Consider the following 17,714-nt stretch of genomic DNA (forward strand, 5'->3'; position numbering starts at 1 on the left):
GGGTAGGATGGAATTTGGGGCCTTTAGTTTTCTTTTCAAGAGCCCATAGAAGGTTTTGGGTGTTCTCAATGCAGGCATGAGAAAGTATTAAACAGATGGACGGTGAACTTTGGTATATTCACTCCTTATGAGAGAATGTTATGTGGAAAAGTGGAAAAACATAAGCTGTTTGTCTATGCTATGTTTACAATTGGTTTGCTGGTTTTTTTGGTCAAAAATGAGGGAAAAAATAAAAGCTGTTAGGATGATGAGCATACGGCTGAATTTTCCAGGCATTTCTATAATAGCATCAAACCTTATGTTTCAATGCCACTTTGAACAAAGAAGACCGGAACCCTAGCAACTCTTTTCGAAATTTTCTGGTCGGCGGTAAAAGCTCGGTTTCCGGCCCTCCCGGAAGTTGCTGCAAGTCGTTTCCGCGGAGCGGAACTCCAAATGGGTCGCAGTCGCAGCCGCTCTCCACGGAGGGGTGAGTCTTGTAGCATTTCGGAGGACGTGGGGCTCTGTCGGAGACCTGTCCCTTTTGTTTTATTTTGTTTTCGGTAGCCGGGCCGCAGAGAGGCATGCCCTTTTACCCAGGAGGAGAGCGAGGGGTGGATGAAGGAACGTAGACCTGGTCCTGCCCCCTTCAGCTCGCCCTCTCCGGTTTGAAGGCAATTTTTTGTCTTTTGTTTTCCCCTCTGAATTAGTTTCAGTAACTCTTTGTCACCTTCATACAATAACTTTTATTACACTGTGGCCGGTGGGTTTAGAATTAGACCTCGGTTCCTTTGCTGAATTTCTGGGTGACGGTGGGCAAGTCACTCAGCCTTTCTGAATCGAATTCCCAGAATTAGTCATTAAGAGTAGTATTGCCAACTTTTTAAAAACTGATGTAAGAATTAATGTCACATCCCATAACACACAGTATGTGATTTTGTCTTGCTCTTAAATACTTAATAAATGTTAGATTCCTGCCCAGGTCATTACAGGGAAATCGGTATTAAGAATTTTGAGTCCTGGAAGCTCACTTCATAATATTTTCTGGCTCCCAGCCCCATAAAGAACCCTGGACTTCCGTCAGTAGATCTAACTTAGACCCTCGGTTCTGCCCCTGATTAGTTTTTATTTCTTTTAATGAAACAGTCTCGCTCCGTCTCCCAAGCTGGAGTGCGGTGGCGCGATCTCAGCTCTCTGAAACCTCCACCTTCTGGGTTCAAGCGATTCTCCTGCTTCAGCCTCCCGTGAAGCTGGAATTACCCTCCCGCGCCACCACGCCTGGCTAATTTTTGAATTTTTAGTAGAGTCAAGGTCTCGCCACATTGGCCAGGCTGGTCTCGAACTCGTGACCTCAGATGATCCACCCTTCTCGGCCTCCCAAAGTGCTGGGATTAGAGGCATGAGCCTCCGCGCCGGGCCCCTGATTAGTTTTTATCACTTTGAACTAATGAAGCCTCGATTTTCCAATAATCCAGTGTGTTCTAGTGCTGTAACTCTAGAACACACTGGATTTCCCTGGAAAAGAATGTAAAATATTTTATTAATAACTTATGTTGTTTACATGTTGAAATCATAATAGTTTGGCTATACTGAGTTTAAAAACATATTAAATTAATCCCACCTGTTTCTTTTGACCTTTTTAATGTGACTACTCGTAATGGTTTGCATTATGTTTCTACTGGACGGTGCAGCTCTAGCTATTTGAGGTAATTTTCAGTTCTGCAATTTGTGTGCTCTTGTATTAGAACGTAGGCGGTCCCGGTCCACATCCCGGGAGAGAGAACGCAGGCGCCGGGAAAGGTCCAGGTCTCGGGAAAGAGATCGGAGAAGGAGCCGCTCGCGATCCCCGCACCGAAGACGCTCCCGGTAAGGGCAGAAAATAAGCCAGGAGCTTTATTTATCATAAGTCCCTAAGAAACTGGTCGCTACTCTTAACTTTGTTTTGATCGCTTACAAGGGGATTTACAGTTTCATGAAATGGAGGAAACTTAATCCCACCTTATTCTAAAGCTAACATTCACCTTGCTTAAATAGTGTTAATAGTACTCTACATCAGAGTTGTCTTGAGGAGTAAATAAGAAATAATGCATGCAAACACCAGAGCATGGTGCTTGGCAAGAAGAAATAAGGATTTTATATTTTTGTTTCTTTTTAATTAACTTTTCGGCGATAATGATTTATTCAAGTGTGTAATCAAGAATGGGTGATCTTGGAAGAAGTTGGAAATGGGCTCAGAGTGTTTTGTTTTGAGAGAGGGTCTTGCTGTGTTGCTCAGGCTGGTTTTGAACTCTTGGACTCAAGCGATCCTCAGCTTTTCAAAGTGCTAGGATTACAAGTGTGAGCCACCAAGCCCCACCCAGCTCTGAGTCTTAATAAGCATCAATTGCTGTTTAAGTTAGCTTTTTTGTGTGTTTGTGTGTGGTTGTTAGAAACTTTTAATTTACATTTTTCTGCCTTACAGAAAGCTTTCTAGCCTTAGTTGTACTGAAAGCAACTGATGAGTAAGCAGTAAACTGTATTTAAAATTTTTTTTGTTAACAGTCAAGGCCTTAGCAGAACCTTTTTCTTCACTTTGCTATAGGGAATGACTCTTGGTTCTGTGGAGCTTGGCTCATGTATATCTGTGCTGATAGATACAAAGTTGAAATGTGTGTCTGTCTGTTTCTAACTATCTTTGCTTATATTAGATCTCCAAGACGACATAGATCCACATCTCCGTCCCCTTCTCGACTGAAAGAAAGAAGAGATGAGGAAAAGAAAGAAACAAAAGAAACAAAGAGCAAAGAACGGCAGATTACTGGTAATGTTACTAGATATATAACTATAGGAAAAGTACAGTGATGATAAAATTATAAAAGTTTAATCTTTGAACATTTAAATGTTAAGCCTTTTATAGTGTTCATCGCCTATAATTTTGAGGTTTTGGTTTTCTTTTTTGAGATAGAGTTTCATTCTTGTCATCCCTACTGGAGTGCAATGGCGAGATCTTGGCTCACTACAACCTCCACTTCCCAGATTCAAGCAATTCTTGTGCCTCAGCCTCCCAAGTAGCTGGGATTACAGGTGCTCATCACCACGCCTGGCTAATTTTTGTATTTTTAGTAGAGACAGGTTCTCACAATGGTGGCCAGGCTGGTCTCCAACTCCTGGCCTCAGGTGACCTCAGGCCTGCCTCAGCCTCCCAAAGTGCTGGGATTATAGGCATGAGCCACCACGCCCAGCCTGAGATTTTGTTTTGATTGCACCCTAGCAAGTTGCTGGTTGTCTGTGGTGCTTCTGATATAGAAGGTAGTTAAAAACGTGAGACTATTCTATTTTGGAAGTAGCTTCACAACTAGATAATGTCATGCCTGATATTAAAGGTAGGCCTGGCTGGGTGAGGTGACTCATGCCTGTAATGAAGGCTGAGGCAGGCAGATGATGAGGTCAGGAGTTTGAGACCAGCCTGACAACATGGTGAAACCCCATCTCCACTAAAAATGCAAAAAGTAGCCAGGGTGGTGGTGTGTGCCTATAATCCCAGCTACCGGGGAGGCTGAGGCAGGAGAATTACTTGAACACAGGAGGCGGAGGTTGCAGTGGGCCGAGATCACGCTACTGCACTCCTGGGTGACAAGAGCAAGACTCTGTCTCCAAAAAAAAAGGTAGTCCTTAATATGAAACCCAGATTTTTTTTTTTAAAGGTAACCCTGTCAAAAGGCTTCAAGAAGACTTTTTTTTTGTGCTATAAGTTACATTGCATCCAAATTTAAGAGGAATTTTCATTAGACTCATCTTCAGCTAATTGTTTTCTGTGTTCTCTGCTAGTGAGGTGGGATGACAATGTTACTACCTCTCTTTTTATGTATGTATATATATGAAATGATAAAGAGGTCATAAAATTATTTATTTTTGCAGAGGAAGACTTAGAGGGCAAAACAGAGGAAGAAATAGAAATGATGAAGTTAATGGGGTTTGCCTCCTTTGACTCCACAAAAGTAAGTAAAACGTGCAACCAATTACACATTCTCATTTGAATTAATCTGTTATGACTATCCTGTCTTTCCATGTTCTTTTCCATTTATACAAATTTATTTGGTTATTAGACAATAATTATCTGTGTGAAGGGCTTTGAGAATACAGAGGAGGAAACAATGAACTGCCATTGGAATTCAGGGAGGGGTTGCCAGGGACAATGTTTGAGTTAGATCTTAAAGGGCAAGTAGAAGTGATTAGACAAAGAAAGAGGAGGAAGATTATTTCAGGTAGAGAGAAGAGCTCATGAAAATGCCATGTAGGTGTAAAGGAGCATAGTGTATTCTGGGAATTTCAAATTCAGCCATGGATAAAGGGATGCTGATGGGCTTGTGACTTAGGCTAGAAATAGCAGTAGTAGGCAAATCACAGAGGGCGTTTGATCCCCTTAGCCATGCTAAGGAATTCAGAGTTGATACCTTAGGTGTTGAGGAGAGGAAGTAGTGATTTTTAAACTAGGGAGTGATATGGTTATATGTGTGTTTTAGAACAATGACTCTGGGGGCAGCATGGAGGACAGATGGAAGGTGGGTTAGATTGGAGGCAGGGAGCACTGCTGATTTGTGCAAGTGAAAGATGATGAAGGCCTGAACTGAGTTGAGAACCATTCAGGAGCTGAGGGGAGTGAGAGTGAGTAGTTAGTGATGCCTCTTTGGTGTCAGGCTGGGAGCCTGAGTGATATGGTTAACCCAGAATAGTTTCTGGAAGGGGAACTGCTGGGAAATGGAAGAACAAAATCCACCTGCCAGATAGAGATGATATTGGGCAGCTGCATACATGTCTCACAGCTCAGAAGTGGGGTGAATAGGGGAGTGAATGCTGTCTAGCCTTCATAACAGCAGAGAGATGAGTGAAGAGGAAAAAGAGGGAGGGATTATATAGAGGAGGGAGAGCATAGGGAGAGATGGGGGAAGAGAGAAATGGATATAGAGAGAGGAAATGAAAGGAAGAGAGGGATGAAGAGAGGGAGGTGTATGGAAAGAAAGACAATATATTTTTAAAAATCTCTTTTCTAGAATTTTAAGTCTTTCCATTTAGTTTTGCAAATAGAAATAGAGATGTTTGAGAAAAAATTGTCCAAATAATCCACTTTTCCAAGTCTTGTATTCCATTGAATTGTTAATGGAGTGAGGTAATCACCGATGCTTAAGAATTTCTAACTAATGTGACTGTGTAGGGCTCACATGTTTTAAAATGACAGTGTATAACTTAGGAGTACTGAGGCGTGACTGTTTTGAGGTGAGAAATTAAGAACAAGCTCTTGTTCTTGAAATGGTTATGTGAACCCTGTTTTGGAATTTAATGAAGTTTATTTGTCAGCTTTTTTTTTTTCCCTTGAATATCCTAAATCCTTATTTATTTTTCCAAATAGTATTTTATAAATGAATCCACCTGCCAGATATATATATCTATATATATATATATATATATATAGATATATATATATATATTTATATATAATATATATATATATATATAATATATATATATATATATTTATTTATTTATATATATATATATATATTTATATATATATATATATATTTCCCATAATATATATGTTGGATGAATAAAAATACATCAAAAGTAAAGCAACTACAGTTCTATTGTTTTTAAAGAATGGGGAGGGAACTTTTTCCTCAAAGAAAATGGAATTATTTTCTTCATTTTCTGGTTTTCCTGTTGCTTGATATTAAGTTTGAAGTTCCTAAACGTCAGATGTAAGGATGGTGCCACCCGTCACTTAAATGTAGTCAGTGATGAATATGTTTGCTTATAAAGGAAAAATTAGGTGAGAAGTCATAAATGCCAGGATAGTCACCTATTTTCCTTTCTATTTGGTTTTATTTTCATTTTTTAATTATTTTTTATTTTATTTATTTTTTTAGATGAAGTCTCACTCTGTCATCCAGGCTGGAGTGCAGCAGTGCGATCTTGGTTCACTGCTACCTCCACCTTCCGGGCTCAAGCGATTCTCCTGCCTTAGCCTCCCAAGTTGCTGGGATTAAAGGTGCCTGCCACCAGGCCCAGCTAATTTTTGTATTTTCAGTAGAGATGGGGTTTCTCCATGTTGCCCATGCTGATCTCGAACTCCTGGCCTCAAGTAATCCATCCACTTTGGCCTTCCAAATTGCTAGGATTACAGGCATGAGCCACTGTGCCTTGCCTTACTTTTAATTATTTTAGAGACAGGGTCTTGTTTTGTCACCCATGCTGGAATACAGTGGTGTAATCATGGCTCACTGCAGCCTGACCTCCTGGACTGAGGCAATCTCCCCACCTTAGCCTTCGGAGTAGCTGAGACTATAGGCATATGCTGCCACACCCAGATAATTTTTTTTATTTTTTGCAGAGATAGGGTCTTCCTGTGCTGCCTAGGCTGGTCTTGAACTCATGACCTCAAGAGATCCTCCTGCCTCAGTCTATTTTATTTTTTAGTTTTGAAGAGACAGAGTCTTCTTGTGTTGCTCAGGCTGGACTCAAACTTCTTGGCTCAATGAATCCTCTTGCCTCAGCCTTCGAAGTAGCTGGGACTACAGCCTCACAGCAGTGTGCTTGGCTTTTCCCTTTCAGTCTGTTAGGTTGGTGCAAAAGTAATTGCGGTTTTTGCCATTGAAAATGATGGCTAAAACTGCAATTACTTCAATAACATTCTTCTAGGAAGTTTCAAAGTTTTGTTATGTTTATTAATGGATAATTTTTTATGCCAGCATGTAAATAAATGAGGATAGGGCTAATAATATGCAACTCAGCAAATAGTTTCCAGAAATCAGTAAGCCTTTAGGAATCGAACTTTGTAAAAAGGTTAGCATCATTTGCTTTTTTGTCCACAAGGCCAGTCTTTCTAAGTCATGCTTACTTCCTGTTATTGGGAGTTCAAAATCATATACCTTGAGTAATTTGTTCAGAACTCACCCCCCGCCCCCGACAAAATACATAAAAATAGTAGAAAAGTAAGACCAAATAGATTTATTTTAGCTCCACTTCAAATATATGATTCTTGTGTGTATGCCTTCTGTGGGTCAGAATCGATTTTTGCCCTGATACCAATATCTAATTAAGTACACTACACAGATAGGCTACTCTTGCATAAGTAGTAATGGGAGAGGGAGGAGGGTGGGGGTCACTTGTGTGTGTTATGACATTAGCTGATGATACTCAGATTCTAAGTCATTTTCTGAATACCTGGGAGTGCAGTGGCCTAGGATATGAGAATGCAAAGGTGACTCTTAGAGATATTCCTCCATCAAGAAGCTTGCAGTCTCATAGGGAAAGTAACTTTGTGATGTATATCATGATTATACAGGGTGTAAAACAGAGAGTACTCTGAGGAAAGCACAGTTAACATTTTTCAGGAGTTAGAGAAGAGGGTACTTTGTGGCAACTGGAATGTCTGAATTGGGCCTTGAACAATGGATAACTGGATAGTTGAAGTTGGAGGCAGGGAAGGCAGTTCAGGCATGAGGAACAACGTGGGGGAAAGTAGATATGTTGAGTTGACTTGGTTGGATCAGAAGACCTGAACAAGAATTAGTGAAAAAGAGGACAGGTGCTACATTTAGAAAGGTCAAGACAGAGTGACACATAACAGCCTAGCATTTGTGTCTGTTATTCTGTTCTGATTCTTATTTAAAGTTCAAAATTGGGCTGGGCACAAGGTCTCATACATGAGATTCCAGCACTTTGGTAGGCCAATGCAGGAGAGTTGCTTGAGGCCAGGAGTTCAAGACCAGCCTGGACAACATAGTGAGATCACATCTCTACAGAAAAAAATTAAAAATTAGCCCAGTCTGGTGGCATCTACCTGTAATCACAGCTACTCGGGAGGCTGAGTCAGGAGGATCACTGGAGTTCAGGAGTTCGAGGCTGCAGTGAGTTATGATCACGCCACTGTGCTCCAGCCTGGCGACAGCGAGACCCTGTTTCTAAAAAATAATAATTTTTTAAATGAGCAAAAAATTGCAAGGCTCGTATAAGAAATGAGATTTAGATGAATGGCAACCATTCCAGCCATGAATTGAGAATATTATTAGCTGAGGTTGTAAGTTAAATTTTGTGTGAATGTGAATTTTTCTGAGATTATATCTATACCTTTTACCTGGTTTCAAAATATTCTTTGACCAGAAAAGATTAGAATCTGCTACCCTACTTTCTCAGCATGGCTTGCACATAGTATATACACTGTAAATGTTTGTTGGCTTGAATATTAATTGCTTATGTACAATTGAGCAGAGAGTTGTCCCACTTGGGAGTTCATAGGATCTGGAACTTCTCCCTCATTGGACTCCCCTCCCCTCCCCCTCCTCCCCTCTTCTGCTGCTGCTCTTGCTGCTTCTTATTCTGCTGCTGCTGCTGCTGCTTATGCTGCAGCTGCTTCTGTTCCTGCTTCTTCTCCTTCTCTTCTGCTTCTGCTTCTGTTTCTTCTGCTGCAGCTTCTTCTGCTTCTTCTGCTGCTGCTGCCACTTCCACTGCTGCTGCCACTTCTTCTCCTCCACCCCCGTTCTCCTCCACTTCCCTCTTTCTTCCTCCTCCTTCCTTTCTCCTTCTTTCTTCTTTTTTTTTTTTTTTTTTGAGACTGGATCATGCTCAGTTGCCCAGGCTGGAGTGCAGTGATGTGATCATAGCTCATTATAGCCTCAAACTCCTGGGCTCAAGCCAAGTAGTCCCCAAGTAGCTGGGACTACAGGTACATGCCGCTGCCACCACACCTGCTTTAAAGTAATCCTGATTTAATGTATCCTTCCTGGGGTTTTTTTGTTGATTGTTTTTCTTCAGGGTAAGAAAGTGGATGGCTCTGTAAATGCCTATGCCATAAATGTCTCTCAGAAGAGGAAGTACAGGTATGCATAGCCCCCATTATTATATTTGACCTGATAAATCAGTGTTGTACTTAGAACTTCATTATGGGATAATCATGTTTCTAGGAAGTGTAGCAGTTTTCCATACTGTTTGTTTTAATGAAATATTACCGTCATTGCTAATATTCTGCTATGGTAAAATTATTTTCCCATTTACATATGAACTAATAGCTGTTAGAGAGAGGGTAGTTTGCTTAAATATTTTAGGACTATAGATAACAGTTTCTTCAGAAAAGCATAATTTCAAGTCTATGGGCTTTGATTTCATTATAATTATAGGTATAAAATAGATCCGTCCTGCACTAGATTGATTATGTAAGGATTTCAACTGTAAATACATTCTTCTGTTAAGTGTAGGCATATTTTATTTGTACCACAGTTTTGGAACAAACCAATCCATACATGAAATCTCACTGAATTTTTTATTTTTTATTTTATTTTTTATTTTTCACCTGGGTGCAGGTGGGCTAAGGCCGAAAAGGGCTTTAGCCATTTTTTTTTTTTTTAAGACGATTTTCACTCTTGTTGCCCAGGGGAGTGATCTCGGCTCACTGCAACCTCTGCCTCCCGGGTTCAAGTGATTCTCCTGCCTCAGCCTCCTGAGTTGCTGGAATTATAGGTGCACACCACCACGCCCAGCTAATTTTGTATTTTTAGTAGAGACGGGGTTTCTCCACATTGGTCAGGCTGGTCTTGAACTCCTAACCTCACGTGATTGGCTCGCCTCAGCCTCCCAAAGTGCTGGGGTTACAGGCATGAGCCACCGAGCCCGGTCCTGAATTCTTAATGAATGAAAAAGTCAAGATATTTTCAAACATTGCCTTTCTCCCTAATTTTATCATTGATAAAAGATTAATAGTCCAGTTAATTTAGATTATGAATCACGTGATTGAGAATGCTGTAAGCTAAAGTATGAGAATCATCTTGGACAGTCTTTTGTAAAATTACCTTCAAATAAGGTCTTATGGGGAGAATCATTACAGTGTGCAATTGAATTTGCTCAATGGGTGCCTGTTTTGGAACTCTTCTCTATTTCTAAATTACATGTTTCATGTTATCTAAAATAAATAAAGATTTTCAATTGATTTTTTGTTTTAAGTCTGTAGAATCTTCTCAAAAATTTCAGAATTAAACTTCCATACTGCTATTTGGAGTTTAAAGAAATCTGAAAATCTTTGGCTTATTTTGAAAGTAAAATAATCTCTAAATATACATTAAATTATCTTGAATAGTATCTACCTTAGAATTTGCTATTTTAAAGATGGTTTATAGGTTTAATCTCTGAAGTATGTTACTTTTTTTCTAAGAGGAGTATAGGATTTAAAAACAATAAACAATGAATTTTTTCTTCTCATCACAGGCAGTACATGAATCGGAAAGGTGGATTCAACAGACCTTTGGATTTCATTGCATGAGAATTGAAATGTTGAAGAATGATTTTTCTCCCCCTCATCTTGGTCAGAGAGTGGATTTTGTATTTTGTATTTAACTTGCATTCAAAAAACAGGATCTCAGTTCTTCCTTCTTGTAAAGTAAGAAAATCTTATTTATGATGTATGTAGTTCACTTACCTTGCCTCAACAAAAGAAGGTTAAATATTACATTTTTTTCTTTTAGGAAATATCATTTGTGGCAAACGTCAACCCCATTTTATTTGTCCTTATTCCTGTGGAAGCAGTATATGTTTTCTTCTTGAATGCTCATTAGGACTTCTTTAAAAACATGAAAGTAATTTGGAAGTAAGTTTATCCAATAAAGCAGTATTTCTACCCTTTTAAATATGATAAATAGTTTTATTACTAAAGAATCTCCCTAGACATTTTGTTTTTTTACACATTAAATATCTTGATTCTTAGTAGTTTAAAAATGGGAAGAATGAAAAAGCATAATAGATTTTTCTATCTTCTGTGGTTCCCCCTCCCAAAAATACCGTTTATTGTTCTCCCCCCAAGTACAAAAGCAATACATGCAAAAAAAGATCTGAGAGAAACCAAAAAGTAAAAGAAAAGCCAAAAATCACCTGTTATCTACTCCCAGAAATAATCAATTTTAACATTTCAGTATATGTCTTTCCAGGCTTCTTTGGGTATATATTTCTCACCCCCACCTATGAGATCAGAATATGTATGCAGTTGTTTCTTTAACCCTTTTTTCTCCCATGTACTGTGGACATTTAAAAAATACTTTTAAATACTCTTTGGAAACTTAGCTTTTAGTAGCTACTTGGTTATATGATAAATTATTAACTAATGTTTTACTGGTAAATATTGGCTTGCCTCCCATGACTTGCCATTATAATTAAAACTGTGACTATATTTCCATTACATACATATTTTTGTATGTTTCATTATTTCCTCAGGCTCCGTACTTAGACGTGGCATTGCTGAGTGAGATTAAAAGGGCTGTGTATACAAGTTTTAAGACGTTTGATACCTCTGGCTAGAAAGTAACAGCCAACTCTATCCAGTAAAGTATGAGCATACCTGTTTCAGATACATGCACAAATATTAGTTGTAAAATTTGTTTTAAAGTTTCCTACCAGATGGGTAAAGTACTGGTACTATTTGGTTTTTTTGTTTTATTTCTAGGGAGGATGAATATTTTTTAAATGTACTAGACATATTTCTTTTGTGACATGCCAATTCTTAATCTGGATCTATTAATATTTGTCTTTTGGCAAGTTTTTCTTTTTTTCATTTGAAGAACACTTTTTTTTTTTTGAAAGGAGGAAAGAAAGAAAGAAAAAGAATAAAGAAGAGGAGGAAAAAAGAAGAGAGAGAGAGAGAGAATGGGAGTATTGCTTTCTTGCCCAGGCTAGAATGCAGTTTAGTAATGGGTATTGAAAACCTCTTTTATACCAATAATTATACTTGATGTAAACAGGAAGGAATAAGGGAAGAAAATAACAAACGAGCAGCCAACCAATATTTCATTTAAACCTATGAAATGCTATGCGATTACTGGGGAGTGATTTACTTCCAATTATGTAGTCACTTATGGAATAGATGTGAGGTGGTAATGTATGTTTTATGTATTTGAAGTGGAGAGTTCTATAAATGTTTATTAAGTTTACTTGTTCCGGGTCTGAGTTCAAGTCCTGGATGTCCTTGTTAATTTTCTGTCTCGTTGATCTATAAAATCGTTAGCTCTTCTTGTTACATTGATCCTTTTGCCATTATGTAATGTCCTTCTTTGCCTCTTTTGCTCTTTGTTGCTTTAAAGTCTACTTTATCAGAGGCGAGAATTGCATCTCCTGCTTTTTATTAATTTGTTTATTTTTATTCTCTGATTGGTTGATAAATCTTCCTCCTTCTCTTTGTTTTGAGTCTTTGTGTATCATTGCACGTGAGATGGGTCTGGATGCAGCATACCAATGGGTTTTGGCTTTTTATCCGATTAGAACATATATATAACTTTAATGCTGGCATTTGATGCTAGCTGGCTGTTTTGCCCATTAGTTAGTGTAAATTTTTTGTTGTGTTAATGTTCTTTTCTTTTTGATATATTTTTGGAAAGGCTGATATTGGTTGTTCCTTTATATGTATAGTGCTTCTTTCAGAAGCTCTTGTAAAGCAGGCCTGGTGGTGGTGAACTCTCTAAGTACTTGTTTGTTCGCAAAGGATTTAAGTTTTCCTTCGATTATAAAGCTTAGTTTGGCTGGATAGGAAATTCTGGGTTGAAAGTTCTTTTCTTTAAGGATGTTAAATATTGGTCCCCACTCTTTTCTGGCTTGTAGGGTTTCTGCTGAGAGATCTGCTGTAAGTCTGATAGGTTTCCCTTTATGGGTAACCTGACCTTTCTCTCTGGCTGCCCTTAGTATTTTCTCCTTCATTTCAACCCTAATAAATCTGGCAATTATGTGCCTTGGGGTTGGTCTTCTTGAAGAATATCTTTGTGGTGTTCTCTGTATTACCTGGAGTTGACTATTACCCTGCCTTGCCAGGTTGGGAAAGTTTTCCTGAATGATATCCTGAAGAGTATTTTCCAACTTGGATTCATTCTCTTCATCACATTCAGGTACACCTATCAAACGTAAATTAGGTCTTTTCACATAGTCCCATATTTCCTGGAGACTTTGCTCATTCCTTTTCATCCTTTTTTCTCCAATCTTGTCTTCTCGTTTCATTTCACTGAGCTGGTTCTCGACTTCTGATATCCTTTCTTCTACTTGATCAATTTGACTGTTTAAACTTGTGCACGCTTTCTGAAGTTCTCGTGTTGTGTTTTTCAGCTCCATCAATTCACTTATATTCCTCTCTAAATTGTCCATTCTCATTAACATTTCGTCAAATCTTTTTTCAAGGTTCTTAGTTTCTTTGCATTGGGTTAGAACAAGTTCTTTTAATTCACAGAAGTTTCTTATCACCCACGTTTTGAAACCTGCTTCTGTTATTGGAACACACTCGTAATCTATTAAGCCTTGTTCCGTTACTGATGAGGAATTGCGATCCCCTGTAGAGGGAGAGGCATTCTGATTTTGAGTATTCTCTGCCTTTTTACGCTGATTTCTTCCCTTCATTATATATTTATCTGTCTGTTGTCTTTGTAATTACCGACTTTCTAACTAGGTCTCTGAGCAGACGTCCAACTTGTTGATTCCCTGCACCGAAATCTGAGCAATCCACTGCGCCGGCCAAAATAGCGGTGTTAAGATTGATGGTGCTTTTCTGCCCGGGAATCTCCGGACTCTGCACCAAGAACTGGTGTGCTAAGGCACCAGCAAAACTGCTGTGCCGGCCACAAGAGTCGCGCTGGCGACACGTGGGGCTCCTCTGCTGGGAATCTCCTGGTCCGTGAGCAACAAATATCGTCTGAAAGTGTGGCGTCCTCTCGTTCTCTGCGCTTTCACTGGGAACTATGAGCCCGAGCTGCTAGTGATCAGCCATCTTGGATCTCTCTCTCTCCTGAAGAACACTTTTTATATTGAAGATAATAACCAGCCATTCTGTTGCAGACCTTGCTGGTAGTTGAGGCTTTGTGGCTAGATTTAACTTTTATTTTTCTAAGTACTACAAACGAGGAACACAGTTGAGATGATACAAAGGGTATCTAGTGATGCATTAATTGTATATCCTTTCAGAGATATTCCACATATACACAATCATATATATATCTTTAAAGATAGAAGCAAACTCTACATACTGTTCTGCACCTAGTCTTTGTTCACATACATCTTAAACATCTTATGATGGTTTCTTACCGGTGCCTGTGAAATTATCTCTAGTTTTTTAATTTCTTTTTTTCTTTTTCTTTTTGACACAGAGTCTCTATCACCCAGGCTGAGGGCAGTGGCACAATCTCAGCTTACTGCAACCTCCCTCTCCTGGGCTCAAGCAATTCTCTTGCCTCAGCCTCCTGAGTAGCTGGAATTACAGGCAGACACCACCATGCCTGGCTAATTTTTGTATTTTTGGTACAGACGGGGTTTCACCATGTTGGCCAGGCTGGTCTCAAACTCCTGACCTCATGTGATCCACCCGCCTCAGCCTCCCAAAGTGCTGGGATTACAGGCATGAGCCACCACACCTGGCCTTATTGCTAGATTTTTTTAAGGGCTGCTTTATAGTCCATTGTAGGATGGACCATAATTTAATCCCCTGTTGATGGACATTGAGGTAATTTCTAAGTTATTTCTAATCTTTTGCTACTTTAAACAATTCTGTAACGGTTATCCTTGGATGTACATGATTTTACAAATCTTTAGCTAGGTTTTAAAATCCTTATCATCTAAAGTTTGAGCATCTATTGTAGTTCTTTAAAAGCTTTCCTGGCAAATTAGTCCCTGTAAAGAAAATAATGATAATGACAGCATTGCATGCTACAGGGTGCAGAGCACCTTGATTCACTTAATCCTAATGAGATAAGTAGAGCAGGTACTATTGTCTCCCATTTCCCAGATGAGAAAGCTAATGCTATGTAGCGTAAAGGCAGAAACTCTTGATGTTTATACTACCCACTGCCTTCAGTGTTTAAATAATGAATTATGTTGTACAACTTTGAAGTACCCATTGCACAGTTGTCACCACCGCAAGCATTTGGATTATTTTGCTTGGACTTTTTGCCAACTAAGCTAAAGAGTTTTCCATGCCTCTACCCACCAAAACACTGTATATCTGCAAATAATCCATGATAAGGACTGTTTCTGTTTTTGTGTATACCTAAGAAAAGCAGACCTAATTGTTATTTTAATAGTAAAACTGAATCTTCTAGGCTAAAATAACATACCCCAAACCAGATTATTACGTTATCATTTTATTGGTGTTGTGTTGCTAGAGATTTGACTTGAAATCCTTAAAGCAACATATATTGCAGATAAATAATCTGAGAGAATCTGGTAGGTCAACAGGTCTGCTGTCTGTGAGCAAACTAAAGAAATAGAAGAGGAAATCTTTGAAAATAGAGAAAAGATACCTTTGATCCCAAAAATCTTGGTTTGAAGGAACTTTTATTCATTAGATCATCTAATTCTGGAAGAATAACCAAAGTGCAGCATCCTTGTATTCTTCCTCTAACAGGCTCACCCTCATAGGGGATGTAAATTGTGCCAAGTTTTCTAAGTGTCTAAATTTTAAGTGCTCCAGGGCTCAGTCCTTGAACTCTCCAATCTCTGCTTTGGTGAATTGTCCATTTGTGTGGCTTCAAACACCTTCTGCCATGACTCTCAAATTTATACTTCTAGTCGGACCATTTTACTGAATTACAGTCATGTATATGCAACCAGATTATTAGGCACCTCAAATTTAAGATTAACTGAACTGAACTCTGCTCAGTCTTCTTTGAGGCTTTCCCGTCACAGTAAATGGCCCTTTCATTCACTCCTTTGCTCAGACCATGGTCCTTGAGGTCATCTTTGACTTTTTATTTTATGCCTTACATCTGATTCATTAGCAAATTCTTTTGGCTTTAACCTCAGAGTACATTTTGAATTTGACCACTTTTCACCACCTGTGCTAACCTAAGCCATCTCTCTTGTCTGGACTACTGCAGTAGCCTCCTAACAAGTGTGTCTCCTTTCACTCTTGCTGCTGTTTATTCTCCACAAGTATCAGAAATAAACCTTTTAAAATGTGCATCAAGGCTGGATGTAGTGGCTCATGCCTGTTATCCCAGCTCTTTGTGAGGCTGAGGGCAGCGGATCACTCGAGGTCAGGAGTTTGAGACCAGTCTGGCCAATGTGGTAAAACCCGGTCTCTACTAAAAATTCAAAAATTAGTTTGGCGTGGTGGCATGCACCTGTAATCCCAGCTACTCAAGAGGCTGAGGCAGGAGAATTGCTTGAACTCAGGAGGCAGAGGCTGCAGTGAGCCTAGATCTCACCACTGCATTCCAGGCGGGGCAGCAGAGTGAGATTTTTGTCTCTTAATTAATTAATTAAATGTGTATCTAATCATACTGCTCCTGGCTTCAGTGATTTTTTTTTTTTTAATCATTTAGAATAAAGTTCAATCTTCAGTATGGTCTACAGGGCCTCCACATGACCTAGACCCTGGCGTTCTACAGCCTCACTCCCTTGCTCATTGCACTGAGCTACACTGGCTGGCCTCCTTGCTGTTCTTTCAAAACAGCATGTGTCTACTCCCAGAGTCTTCTTACTTGATCTTTCTTCCTTCTGGAATGTTCCCCCACTTCCCTGATTTGCACGAGTAGCTTCTTTACATTGTTCAGCTCTCTGCCCAAACTAAGGTCATTCCTGACCACCCTATCCAAAATAGCAAACTTTCTTCCTTGTCTATCCGTTTACTCTTTAAAAAAAAAATTTTTTTTTAGTTGAGATAAAATTTATATACCATGAAATTTACCCTTCTAAAGTTTAAAATTCAGTGGTTTTTAGTATATTCAGAGTTGTGCATCCATCATTCCTAATTCCAGAATGTTTTCATAACCCCAGAAAGAAACCCCATTTCCATTAATAATCACTCTTCAATCACCCCACCCCTACAAACCACTAATGTACTTCCTGTCTCTATAGATATACCTATTCTAAACATTTCATATAAATGGAATCATACAATATGTAGCCTTTTGTGTCTGGCTTCTTTCATTTAGCATAATGTTTTCAAAGTTCTTCTGTGTTGTAGCATCTGTCAGTACATCCATCATTCTTTTTTGTCTCCAAATATTCCATTCTATAGTTACACCACATTTCTGTTTATAATTCATCAGTTGATGACCATTTGAGTTGTTTTCACTTCTTTACTGTTAGAAATAATGGTGCCACAGCCAGGCGTGGTGGCTCACGCCTATAATCCTAGCACTTTGGGAGGCAGAGGTGGGTGGATCACTTGAGGTCAGGAGTTCAAGACCAGCCTGGCCAACATGGTGAAACCTCGTCTCTAACTAAAAATACAAAAATTAGCTGGACATGGTGGCGTGCGCCTATAATCCCAGCTAGTTGGGAGGCTGAGGCAGGAGAATCACTTGAACTCAGGTGGCAGAGGTTGCAGTGAGCAGAGATCATGCCACTGCACTCCAGCCTGGGCGACAGAGTGAGACTCCATCTCAAAATAAAAAAGAAGTAATAGTGCCAGAACATTTGTATACAAGTTTTGTATGAACATGTTTTCAGTTCTCCTGGGAGTATGCTTATGAGTGGAATTCCTAGGTCATATGGAAACTATGTTTAACTTAAAGCACTGTCAAACTGTCTTTGAAAGCAGCTGCACTTTTACAGTCCCGTCCACAATATGTGAGAGTTCCAGTTTCTCCTTGTGGCTCTCCAAACCCTCCTTTACTTGTCTTCACCACATTTTTCACTGCCTGACATACTCTATTCATTTATTATTGTCTGATTCTTCCATTAGACAGTGAGCTCAGAGAAGTGGGGCATCTGTCTGGTTAGCTGCTTTAGCCCCAGCACCACAC

The 17,714-nt window shown here is 39.2% G+C and overlaps 1 protein-coding gene across 4 annotated transcripts; it reads left to right on the forward strand.

Moving 5' to 3' along the window:
* The first annotated feature begins 401 nt into the window (after positions 1 to 401).
* On the forward strand, positions 402 to 11,182 carry SNRNP27 (small nuclear ribonucleoprotein U4/U6.U5 subunit 27). Of its 4 annotated transcripts, XR_001104492.2 has the most exons (7): positions 402 to 469; positions 1,725 to 1,845; positions 2,667 to 2,779; positions 3,877 to 3,956; positions 8,770 to 8,834; positions 10,213 to 10,384; positions 10,470 to 11,182. XR_001104492.2 is itself a non-coding variant. In XM_012433951.2 (6 exons), the coding sequence occupies exons 1-6, from the start codon at positions 436 to 438 to the stop codon at positions 10,265 to 10,267; spliced, it is 468 nt and encodes a 155-aa protein (XP_012289374.1). In that variant the 5' UTR covers positions 402 to 435; the 3' UTR covers positions 10,268 to 11,182. The 4 variants fall into 4 exon arrangements, 3 of the variants coding, with proteins under 3 accessions (XP_012289374.1, XP_012289373.1, XP_064220277.1); XM_012433951.2 differs by having other exon boundaries at positions 10,213 to 11,182; XM_012433950.1 differs by lacking the exon at positions 8,770 to 8,834.
* The last annotated feature ends 6,532 nt before the right edge of the window (positions 11,183 to 17,714 follow it).

Source organism: Aotus nancymaae, unplaced genomic scaffold (assembly GCF_030222135.1).
Source record: "Aotus nancymaae isolate 86718 unplaced genomic scaffold, 86718_ANA_hifiasm-v0.15.2.pri h1tg000057l, whole genome shotgun sequence".
Taxonomy (NCBI): Eukaryota; Metazoa; Chordata; class Mammalia; order Primates; family Aotidae; genus Aotus; species Aotus nancymaae.